Source organism: Esox lucius, chromosome 6 (assembly GCF_011004845.1).
Source record: "Esox lucius isolate fEsoLuc1 chromosome 6, fEsoLuc1.pri, whole genome shotgun sequence".
NCBI classification, from domain to species: Eukaryota; Metazoa; Chordata; class Actinopteri; order Esociformes; family Esocidae; genus Esox; species Esox lucius.
The window spans coordinates 14,783,326-14,796,555 of NC_047574.1; the positions used below are offsets into that span (position 1 = coordinate 14,783,326).

Below are 13,230 nucleotides of genomic sequence, written 5' to 3' on the forward strand. Positions count from 1 at the left end.
CCTGCATTGTAATTTCCTGCATCTAATATCAACCTATTTTAGCACCAAAATATAATTAAACCTTTTGATGATTTCTCCTCAGGAACAATCTGAACGGTCATTATGAAGAGAAGGCTCTCTAGAGCAAGCGGAGTACCTATGCATTTACTCCCTTCATTTGGCGTCTGCAGCAGCGTGATGCCTGTCGACCTGTCGGCTGCCTTCCTGGCTGGGTGCCGCGCTGCACCCGCTCTACACTGTGCTACTGGAGGATTATGTACTCAGTCTGTCAGTTCCGCCAGGCTAGCGCTGCTGTGCTTCGATCCCAAGCTTTGTTTGATTGTTTGCTGCTTGCTGTAGTGAAACGCAAGTGCAGACATCTAAGGGCTGTTCACAGTGGCTTGCCTCCTTCATCACTCTTGCCATGCTGTATTTAAAGAGGGCATATTGTTTCTCTCCACTGTCTTAGAAAACAGACGTTGGCCTCACTGTACTGTCTAAGTAGTACTGTATATATGTTGTCGAACAAAGTACACTTGTCAGGTGCTAAACTGGTGGAGTAGTCCTAAAGTGTTATATGTGTGTGCACATACAAGTAGAGAATGTCTAGAGTTTAAGGTGTATACCTATAGTCCTCTATGCCACATCTCTCCCTCCAGTACACAAGGTATTAACACTGGTCGATTTGAAAAGGTAAATTGAAGCAGTCTCATTGGTGTGCGTGTGTGTGTGTGTGTGCGTGCGTGAATGTGGATGAGGTTAAAATACTGCCAGATGCTTTCTTAAATCCTCGAACAACGGAGCAATCTTAAGCGGTAGGATAGTCTGAGGCTTTGTCTACACTTGACAATAATTGCAGTTTTTGTATTCTGATCATAAATTGAGTCCACACCTCTGATCAAGGAATTCCATCATGCATCCACAGGTCTAACCGGTTTGGTTGTATCCATTTTCCACATGTCACGTTTTCCCTTATTTTTTGTAACTATCAATCCGTCTCTGACATCGACTGAGGCAATATCTGACAACTTTTCTTTAAAGTATTACTTCAACTGTGTCAGGTTTGAGGGCTTTCTTGCATGTAAGACCTGCTTCAAATCACCCCATAGTATTTTGCTAGTACTGAGATCTGGCCTTTCACCCTCCCTTTGCCAAGATAATACGTACACAAACTCTCCAGATCTTTCAGAGTCCTTGGTTCTTGTATGTGGATTCTTCTCGTCAGCTCAACCCACAGGTGTTCAATGGGATTTACATCAGGGGAAGGTGATGGCCATAGATAATGCCTGATCCTATGGTCAGTGAACCATGTTTGTTTGCACTTGGAGGTATGCTTAGGATAGTTGTCCTCCTGAAAGATCCAACGACAACCCAATTGTATCCTCCTGGCAGAGGCAGACAGGTTTTGTCCTAAAATCCTCTGATACATGATGGAGTCCATGCTTCCATGTATTCAAGAAGAGTTCCCATAGCTTTTGGAAGTAAAACAACAACATCACAGATCCACCACCCACAACATCACAGATCCACCAACATACTTCACAGTGGATATCAATTATTTTCTGCATGACCATGGCTCTTTTTACACCTAAACCGCCTAGAACGTAAACCGCACAAAATTGTTGTCTAAAAACTCAATTTTAGTCTGATCCGACCATAGAACCTGGTTCCAATGAAAGTTCCAATTATGTTAATTAATTAATTAAACTTCAGGCACTTACATTTGTGTTTTGGAGACAGCACAGGCTTTCCTCTGGCAACACTGCTAAATTAGTTGGCAAGGAAGTGCTGTTTAATAGTAGTTTTGGAGACATGTTGACCTCTACATGTAACCAACATTTGCAATTCTACAATAGTGTTCATTGGACATTTTTCTGCCACCATCTTTCTCACAGTGCATAGGGCCAGTGTGACAGACTTTAAAAAAGACAATCTTAATCAGAGTACACATCAAATTGACTTGTTCATAAGATTTTGTAGGTTTGCCAATAATTGTAGCATTCCTGATAATAATTTATTTTCACTCAATTTGCAAAAGAAAAAAAACATTTTCACTCAGTTGAATTTGTATTATTAGATTAACCTGTTAGATTTCAACTTTTTGGAGATCAAGGTAATAAACAGTTACATTTTTCTCGCAGCCTTTTCCTCAGGTGCCAATAATTCTGGAGAGCATAGTATATTAAATATTAGCTAGCTGGAAAAAATTTAAGAGACCAGCAAAAATGTCCTCACATTCTATCAACATATTTCCTTCAGCTTTACAAGGTGCATCTTACAGGATGCACTGTATGCATTTTCAGTAGCCCAGTTGTTTCCAGACTGAGAAATCCACTCACCAAGTTTTCCTATACACCTTCTGAACCTAATTAAACCACAATGCTACTAAACCTCTCTTTTCAATGTGATCTTTATATTCTGAAATGAGACATAGCGAGTAGGTGACAAGTGTAGACAGGGCCTGAGACCTGAGGACAGGAACAGGTGCATGCTTTGATTTCCCTCCAGTGAAACCCAACCAGTCGCCATGTCTCTCCCCCATTCCGATGACACATTTACACAACAGACCCGGCTGTTGTTCTTCACACCAGCTTCTTCAATTAACTTAACAAACCTATGTACCCCTAAGCACTGTCATATGAGATGGTACTGGACCGTTTGTGTAGCCAACTGAATTGGTCACAGGGCAAACTGCTAAATCAAATGTGGCTTTTGAGCGATTTATTACTTAAGTTGTGCTTGACAGAGATGCAGCATAGAAAAGGCAAAGGCCTCTAAATAAGATAACCCCATTTATACTTATAGAAATGAAGTCCTAATATCATGTTACCGGATTTCCTTTATTGTGTCGTAGGTTGGATGTGTACAAAGTAGCCTGGTTTAGTTTGTTTCAGCTGGTGTCAAAATATCCGTCTCTTCTCAAATAACAAGTACTGGAGGTGTGGATTGTGGAGACACAGAGCTTAATTTGTGACTGAGAGATCAAGTCGGTGGAAAACAGCTTGAGCAGTTGGACTCCCACTGGTCTTGATCCTGCATATCATGACTGGCAGTGACTGTAACTCCCAACGCTACATGAAATTCATATATTCATAAGGAGACCATTTCAGATAAAAACTATTTGGGTCACTGCATAAAATTATGGATATTCTTAGAAATCCGGATATTTGAATAAATTAATGAATCTCAATATGCATTTGCTGTAAATGAATTCTAGATAAAAAGACGATCAATCTCAAAATTGAGTGAGACAATATTGCTGAAATATTTTTCCACTTCTAACAACACTGGTTCACCCAAGTCCTAAGCGCATTTACTTCCAGTACATTTCAAACTTGACTTCCCCGGTTAAGACCTAGTGCCAGTCCTTTTGCATGTAAATCTAAAAGTTAAGAATGTAGCCCTCACAAATTTCCCAAAGCACCAGAGCAAATCTCACTCCACTTTTCCAAGCCTGAATTTCCCTGTTATACAGGATGCTTTAAAATGTGTCCCTCCCCAGCACTGTAAAAATGAATAACAAACGTGCACTTAGGCAGACAGTCACTTCTGCATTCTCATTCACTGCCTTCTAAACAGGTTACTCTGTCATGAGGTGCTTGAAAGCTAATATATCTGAGCAACACAAACATCACCGTGGTGCCTTGCCAAACTGCAGCCGTCGAGGCGGCTGCTAAAAGCCAACGCACCAACCCCGCCGCAATCACTGCCCACTGGGAGCCATTTGTGGGAAATGCTTTGCCCATCACTCAGTCAGCAGAAAGGCCCGGTAGCACAGAGCTAGACGGCCAGGGTTGGTAGTGTATTGGTGTGTGTGCGTGTGCGTGTGTGTGTGTGTGTGTGTGTGTGTGTGTGTGTGTGCGCGCATGTCACCATCAATGTTACTTTTGATGAGATTTATTGAATTTATTTTGTTCTCATGCTGAAATCTTGTGTATAGTTTTTTTTCATGTATTTCCAAGAGTATTGTGGGGGTGGAGGGAGCATTTTTTACTTCTGTACTGGATCGAGAATAGATGGGAAAGATGGTGTGCTGAAATAGCAGTTAGCCTCATTTAGCCTCATGCTTCAATTGTTTACGTGCACAACCAACAAAAATGTTGTTTGTGTATATATATATATATATATATACACACAACCAAAATGTTTTATATTACTATACTGTATATCATGTTTGGTTGAATTATGAAATCCATCATTGCAATTGAAGAACTCCACAGACACATAAGCAGGACCATCTGGGGCAGTCCACAGCTCAGTAATAAGGCAGCATTCTCAACCTGAGCCTCAAACAGTTACTCTTCCAGGATGTCTGGGACAAGGCCAAAGCCTCATACTGCACACAAGCGCACACACAAACCGATGCACATGCACACACAATATGTCCCTTATTCTCTTCCTCACTTCCTCCCTGTAACTGGGTGAATCAGAGCATGTGAATAATGTATGAAGTGCAAGCTGTGAAGGCCTGGTGAGCCACAACCCCGCCAGACGAAGATTTAAACTTTACTTTGAACTTTACAAATAGCCTGAAAACACAGTCTGCATACAGAACCACTTCCTGTTGGTAGCCTCACCCCTGTCACATTTGAGCCTACAGAGAACTGGAGACATAGGTGTTTAATGATCAAATTAATAGGAGTCAGTAATGTCGATGTTATGATCGTAGATGCTGGAAGTAAACTTGTTCTCAGGCAAAAACTGCTTTCTTTCGCTCAAAACTTACCATGTCCTTTCAAAAGTTACTGTAGGTGAAAAACCACCATAGACTAAAACACAACTTCACTCCCAAATCCCCTGGAGACTGCCCGCCATGCCCGCCTGTATGATCGCATTGCTCTAATTCATAATACTTTTTCAAGGTAAACTGGAGTGGCCTTTTTTCCAGTGTTTTTTTCTGTCACCTGTTGGGAGGCAGAAATCATGTATGCGTGGTTGGTTTTCTGGCACCAAGTCCTGCAGGCTTTTTTGGAAGGCTCAGTGACCTGTTTAGCTCTTTCATCCTGTCTTTAAGTACCAATTGCAAATAGCCAGGAATGAGATAAACAGTACATGAAAGAGTGGAAAGTGGAGCGGAAAGCCTAACGGTAACAAACCTACTGGTATGCACTACTTGGAATATTCACATAGAACCTAAGTTTCTCTCCGGAGCTAGGACTCTGGCTTTATTTTATGCTAATAAGGTGAATTTCATTTCCCTGAAAAACTACAATATGCAAACTCCCAAAAGTACAAAAATAACACCATCAATTACTGTAACTATATTTACACTCATTCTGGAATCTCTGTGAGAGTATTTTCTAAGCAAATTATTTGCTAAGAATTGTCAAAAAAAGCCAATAAATCTGTAAATTGTTCTACATGATATTCTCCACAAGAAAACATGTCATAATGGCACATGACAATAGTATAAAACACATGGAATTATATTTAGAAAAAAAGTTCAAAGAACTTCTATTCTGATTTTCCAGGTATTTTTGAAAGATGATCAGAATGAACTTATATTATAACTTTGATTTATCATCTATTCAGTGGAGATTAATTGGTAAGGGCATGGAACTTACAATGCCAGGGTTGTGGGTTTGATACCTAAAGGGGACGAGTTAAAAAAACGTTTGAAAATGTATGCACATAATTATGGATGAGAATGTCCACTGAATTACTTAATGTGAAATGTATAATATTTCCAAAGTATACCATTTCTCCATTCACTTTGTTGAGCAAGACAGCTTCGGTTTAAAATGACTAAGTACCTAAAATAATTAATCTGTGATATTAATGTGATTAATATCAAAGAAAAAAATATATTTATGAAAGCCCAAAACCTCATTCATATTAACTTCCACAATGACAAACAATATGATGGGGATTTGAGTTTTAATTAATCTGAACATGTCCCCCTGAGGGTCCTGGCTTCCACACACTTGGCAAAGGGATTCAGACAACACCACAGAGACATGGAAAGAACCTCACACACTCCCTGCTGAATCCAAGTCCTATCAAAACTAAATCATGGTTGTAGCACACTTAGTGCCCCTTCCATAGTTTATTAGACTATCATAATCCCTCTCTGTATTACCCCTGGCTCTGATTCCATTTAACTAGTGTGACATGTGTTTCTAATAATCTGTGACATGTGTTCTTAATTCCATTAAGTCAGTAGGAACATCACTTATTTATTCCCTCCCTAAATCCTACGGAATAACACAGCAAACACCGCTGGGAAACTAACTGTTTTCACTGGAGAGGCATTAGGGAAAACAATACTCTATATTGCTGGCTCTCACGAATGTGGTTAATTATATAGCTTGCTGAGGTTAATTAATTATTCATTCAGAGTAAGTAGGAGGGTCACAATGCAACACAACATTACACTGTGTTACACTGAATAAGGTGTTTAGTTTGAGATTTAGGTTTGTACGGAAGTGAAACTACAGAGCAGGAATGCATAGTAACTCACAATGCCGCTCCCCCAACAGGGACGCCGTCATGCATTTGTAAGTAAGCATAGGATCCATTCGTTGCAGGTTTGCATTCCTGATTGTTTGTAAACTGTATGTGTTCCAATGGCTCAGCGTGAGGATGAACTAGCTTTTTGCCTCCTCAAACAGTGAGTGAATGGGAGTTTTGACCCCCAGGTCACCCTGAACACTCAGCCTGATTCAGTCTCTCAGCTGCACTGATGTGATCCCCCTTCAGCAACAGTGGGAGCAAGCACAAAACTGAGAGCGTGTGTGGGTATGTATGAGTGTCTGCACACGCACATGCATAGGTCCTTGTATTCACATACACAGATGAGCCAAAACACTATGACCACCTGCCTAATATGCTGATGGTCCTCCGCGTGCCGCCAAAACAGCGGTGACCCACCGCGGCGTGGACTCTATGAGACCCCTGAAGGTGTCCTGTGGTATCTGGCACCAAGACTTTAGCAGCAGATCCTTCAAGTCCTGTAAGTTGCGAGGTGGAGCCGCCGTGGATTGGATTTGTTAGTCTATTCACATCCCGCAGATGCTCAATCGGACTGAGATCTGGGGAATTTGGAGGCCAGGGCAACAACTGAATCTCTTCATCGTGGTTCTCAAACCATTCCCCAACATTGTGTGTAGTGTACTGTAGCTGGGGGCATTATGCGGCTGAAAGAGACCACTGCCATCAGGGAATACCACTGCCAGGGAGGGGTGCACCTGGGCTGCAACAGTGTTTAGGTAGGTGACGCTTGTGTGCCCATTGTAGGCACTGTCAATGGTGGACAGGGGTCTTCATGGGCACTCTGACCAGTCTGCAGCTACGTGGCTTCATTAGCAGCAGGGTGCAATGTACTGTGTGTTATAACACATTCCTCTCATAACCATCATTAACCCGTTCTGTGATTGCGTGGCCACGGTAGACCTTTTGTCGGTTTTGGACTAGACATTGATGAGCCTCGGGCGCCCTAACACCCTGTTACCGGTTTGTAGTTTGTCCCTCCCCAGACCACTGTCGGTAGGTACCCACCACTGCTGACCCGGGAGCATCCCACAAGCCTTGCCATTTTAGAGATGCTCTGACCCAGTTGTCATAGTGATCAATTGGTCAAAACAATTTGGCACTTGTCGAAGTCGCTCAGGTCTTCACTCCTGCCAATTTCTCCTGCATCCAACTCATTGACTACAAGAATGGATTGTTCGCTCACCATCTAATCTACCCCGACCTTGAGATGTGCCCTTGTTAGTGGATGATCAACTTTGTTCACTTCACCTGTTTGTGGTCATAATGTTTTGGCTCTTCAGTGTAGCTTCATCCAGTGGTGTAGTGTTAACGCTGATTGCCATTCAAGGGGAATAAAGTAAAACTCCCTGTGTATTTAATGCCTTCCTAATCCTAGCCACTAAGAGGACAACATCAAATGTATGCATGTGTAATCTCTTTAATACTATAGGTATATGTAAAATGTCTGATAGAAGTAATGCCTTCTCCCTACCCCCTCTCTCTGCTCCCCAGGGCTTCAGTACAGAATGCATCTGTATTCTGTGATCTAAAAATATTTTCCAAGGACGCTACAACCCTGTTACACCCACCACCCGGAAAACTGTTCATTTAATCAGTGCTGAGTGACATTGACCACACTCTGCATACTGTAACTTGTTATTGTAGTCATTGATTTTGTTACAAAAACTATTATGATAGGATAGAATAATTTAAATTTGATCACATGGCAGTCTACAAATCGACTACAAACAAGTCCAAGCAATGCAATATCACAACATAACATGCAATATAAAACTGATTTGAATCAAATACTGACCAACCTGCTTAACTTCATCCACCCATATTTCAAAAGGCTTTCTCCTTCTCGCTTTTTCACACACACACACACACACACACACACACACACACACGCACACAAACACACACACAACCACACACACACACGCACACACACACATTCTCTCTCCCACCCATTTTACTGTAGGTCTTAAAATGAATTACCAAGAATTGCCCAATTGGGATGAGCTCTCCTGTTTCTACCCGGGTCCTCCACTGCTCGGCCCCTGCCCTGGGGACCCCTCCCTGTGGGCATGGTGCTGGGGCCGCTCCAGGGGTCGCTGCTCACCCTTTCCTCTGTAAGAGACGCGCTTCATTCAGGACCACAAGTGAATAGAGCTCACGGTGCACTGGACCAGAGAACAGGCCACACTCAAAGGGATCAAGGGAAGGTCAAAGGGCACAGGGTACAGGCCAGGAGTGTCAGTGGTTGGGCAAAAGGAAGGACGGTAGAGACGAATACAGCTTGCTGAGATTTGTTAGTAGAAGGTTTGGCATTGTAAAAAGAAGAAAGAAGGGAGGTCTTGCAACAGACAGAATGTTTCTGAGGGAGTATAGTTCTTAGAGACGGCTAGTGGACGACAGACACATCCTGGTTAGGTTGGCAGCACTAAACACAACAAACTCAGTGAAAAAGCACGGAGGAGACAGGGATGGCAAGATGTCCTGCTTGAGGCACCAGCCCCCAGTCAACCTGATCGGGTTGCTCAGCTCCTGCAGTTGTCTTTGTCTTACTTTTTAACCACATTGAGATCTCTTTGTTTGTATACGCTGTGTCCTGCAATTCAGCTTTTAGTGGCCAAGTATATGGCATTCACAAAAACAGATGTAAAAACATACTACTAATACTACAAAAGATCAAGTTGGTCCTGGCCTACTAATTATTTTACATGCGAGGTGTGAGTTGCAGCTATAGCAACTAGACATCAATGTAACAGTGTTTCATTTTTATCTATATTTTAAACTCGTACAACAAAACCCACTGTTAATACTCTCACTTATGTCCTGACTGATGTGGCTCTGACTAAATCTGACAAGTTGTTGGAAAATAAAATAACCAAAAGGTTGGGGATAGATAATCCAGGCCAACTGGAAGCAAATGACGTAGCAGGAGACCCTCAGGAACTCCAAAGCAACCTTGTGTAGAGCACTACTAACATTCCCAGGCATGATTAAAACAGTTAAAGATACAAACCACTACCTCCCTTTTCAGTAGGAAAACAAAACTGCAGCAGACATTAAAACAGATCAACATCAAAGTATATATTCTCACTTGATTTGAGTGCTATGGATCCTACCTACTTTCAGGGCTAACATTCCTGAGTCTGATATCTGACATTGGTCACTCATAGGCCAGTGAAGGAAATTATCCTACAGTACACAGCATGCTTTTGCATTATCATCTACTGAATCCCAACCAACATCATACAAACCCGATTCTGCAAAATAGTTAAACTTAAAAAGTATGTTGTATGAAGTCTGCGACAATTTAATCTAACACTGTTACTCAAGACATAAGTCCAACCGAAACGGCAGTTTGCTGTATGGGTAATTGTAAAAATGTCCATGCATCTGGGTAGAAAAGCATTAGAGGTTGCTGGCACATGTGGCGCCCCTGCTGATTCAAGCTGTCAGGAGCGTTGATTAACTATGATGAATCACTCGCCCACTTTATATCCAATCAGAACCCTCTCAGGAGGACTCCATTCTGGTCACCTTTAACGAAATGATTGTTTGGCTGCGTTGAGCTAGCGGCAGGGATGAGGCTGCAACCCAATGCGGCTGTTGGCATAATTCTGCCATTAGACTGCAGCTGTGAGAGTAATGTCTGGAACGATGTGTGCATTAAACAGCTAAAGCCCCTTCCAACCTGTAGCTAAATCCTATATGGGTGGACAGCTATGGAAGTTCAGACGAAGGCTAGACCAACAGAAAACAAATATCCACGAAGCTAGGTGGTGCTGTGTTATTTAGAGTACATATAAAAAAACATGAAAACCTCCACCGGGGTCTAATCTTACAAACATCGTTTGAGATGGCCAACAGGAATGGAGGAGTCTAAACAACTACATGGAGATTCTCTACATCCCCCAGACTGTGCATGTAGAACCGTATACTTGAGCTTCCGAAATTGAGGGATTATCTTTTGATCCAGTGCAACCGACGAGCTCGGTCAAAAAGACAAATCAATAGTTTCTTGTACACACAGCCTCGAGTTTCTCTTTAAACATGGTTGGCTATTGATTAGCTTTCAGATGAGACATCTCCCTACGACAGCACACCCTCTAGGAGGATTTGGAAGTCTTTAGCTGAACAAATAACATGTGTTTAGTAGGAAAGAGGTAGCAAGGGAATGTTAATATAGAACTCCTATCTCAATTAGGGCTCAATGACGAGGCTGAGGCCAAAGTCCGTAGAAAAGAGCAGTGCTATATCCAGCCTTCAAAAGCCTGAGCTTGGCCTGTGTTCGCCATATAATCACACAAACAACCAAACTGGAAATTGAGATTTAACTTGCCATTTAAATATAATTATTGTTTTGTGCTCATAACAAAATGTATCTACATGACATTTGTCTACTCTACATAACTCTCGTTTATTTAATTTTTTTCTTGTTTACACAAATATATTATGTATGGCATATCTTAGCGAACCAGCTGAAAATCCTGTTATATTTTCTGTTTCTTTATCTTATCATACTTTTTTTCATAATTTGTTCTGAATTTTTTGAAAGCTTTTCCTTCATGGCATATCTCATTAAACTAGCTTTTGCTTAGATTAACTTTTACATAGACGTTTCTCCCTCACATCAGAAAAAACTGCTCAATAGCAATTATGATTAATTAATTAATTCAAAGGAATCATTATTGGGTTAGGGTCTCTAACAACTTGATCACCTCTGTTGAGAGATTAAACTAATCAAAACACACAAAAATTATTTCAGCTTCTCTAAAAGCCCCAACATCAAAGAAATGGTCTGTGCTGATGATGAGTGAATGTAACTTTGCAGCAGGGAAATCGTTTAATTTGTAAATTTTTTTGATCCACTCCTTTAAGTAAATATGTGGTTCAAATCAGTTATATCACTTCATTGGGGGAGATTAGCAAGCTTTTTTGCAGATGCACATTAAAAGTGGATAAAGTTCTGACATGATTAATCGTTGTCTCATTATTTTACATCACAAAAACCTGGCATTTTAACAGGGGTGTGTAGACTTAATATCCACTGTATGTATAGACTAACAGGCATCACTGCACAAACAAATCCACCCACACACACACACACACTCACACCCACGCAATGCATTCCTATAGACTATCATTCTAATGGAGTTGCCTGCATCAGTCCCTGTAATGGTGCCCTTCAAATTTGCAACAATGCTGTCCTTACTTCCTTGCTTATGTCAACAACTTTCAAGGGTCTACTGGCCATCGGCCAATATATCGAAAAACAAAAGGTGGACTAACAAATCTGTGCATACAGGCATGGTGCTATACACCAATGAAGTAAGCTAATCAGCGTTTTATCTTGTAAATACAGGCCAATGCACCCATTTCGTGAAGCAGGGTTAGGCTTCCCCGCGTCACTGTACTTCCTACTACTGCGTTGTGCGATTTGTTAAAGTATGATACCCTAAAGTATGGTGCTGAGCTTTGGGTAAAGACCTGTTTCAGACAGAAATCTAGTGGTCCGTTATTATAGCCTAACAGGTCTAGGCCCTACATTAGCAGGAAGGTTAAATATATATAAGATATATGCATTGTCCGTAAAACTTATTACTATTGCATGTTTTAGGATAACCTATGCATTTCTCATAGTCATTTTATCATGGTTGACAAAATAGGCATATATTTGGATCAATTATTCTCTTAAAATGAAATAAATCCATTATTTGTCTTCAGTGCCAAAGATTAGCTGCTTTCCTCCTTCCACCCGTCTGACACAGATGTATTTGCGTAACTCTAGTCTAAGTATCTTCAGCAGCAGTTGGATAAGTGTATCACATAATTTCTCTTGCCCAATGTAACAAACTAAGGGTTTGTTCTGTATCCAAAGGGTACAAAGACGTATTAAATGGTGAGTGCAGTCCGGGGCGTGGAAAAGGGAGTGGCCATAGGCAATGTCAGCTGGTCACAATACAGAATTTCAGAGGCCCCTTCCTTGATCTTGATAATGTTTAAGACAATTTCTTGAAATCCTACCCATTTCTCTAAGAAAATGACAGAAATGTCTGTCATTTTAAAGCAAATTTCCTACAATTCCACATATATTCCCATGAGGACAAGGACCCTGCAAACATACAAATAATTTTACACTGGCACAAGCTTTGTTATTTTGCTGTTTACCAAAATATATTCAGGTTATAGTTAAGAAATGAACATGGACTTAAAGTGCAGTCTGCCAGCTTTAGGTTGAGGGTTTTCACATTCAAATTGGAGGAATGGTTTAGGAATTACAGCTCTTTAATATGTAGCCCCCTCTTTTTCAAGGGACCAAAAGTAATTGGACAATTCACTCAAAAGCTGTTTCACGGACAGTTGTGGGCTGTTCCTTCATTATTTCTTAATCAATTAAGCAGGTAAAAGGTCTGGAGTTGATTCCAGGTGTGGCATTCATGTTTGGAAGCTATGGCTGTGAACCCACCACATGAGGTCAAAGGAGCTCTCAATGCAAGTGAAACAGGCCATCCTTCGGCTGCAAAAAAATAATATCCATCAGAGAGATAGCAGGAACAATAGAGTGGACAAATCAACAGTATGGTACATTCTGAGAAAGCAAGCACGCACTGGTGAGCTCTGCAACACAAAAAGTCCTGGACATCCATGGAAGACAACAGTGGTGGATGATCGTAAGATCCTTTACATGGTAAAGAAAAAAAACTTCACAATATCCTGCCTTACCTCCGGGAGATGGAGTGTCTATCATAAATCCAAGTCTATCAT

The 13,230-nt window shown here is 41.2% G+C and overlaps 1 protein-coding gene across 2 annotated transcripts in view; it reads right to left on the minus strand.

The window, feature by feature from the left end:
• gfra1a (gdnf family receptor alpha 1a) overlaps positions 1-13,230 on the minus strand; it is a 72,580-nt gene that overhangs the window by 48,843 nt on the left and 10,507 nt on the right. The window contains exon 4 of one of the 2 annotated variants that reach the window (XM_010869856.3): positions 8,452-8,583. The exons of the other annotated variant lie outside the window; for it this stretch is intronic. Coding sequence (XP_010868158.1) covers positions 8,452-8,583 — 132 coding nt within the window. The remainder of the gene's footprint in view (positions 1-8,451; positions 8,584-13,230) is intronic. 2 annotated transcript variants of the gene reach the window in all.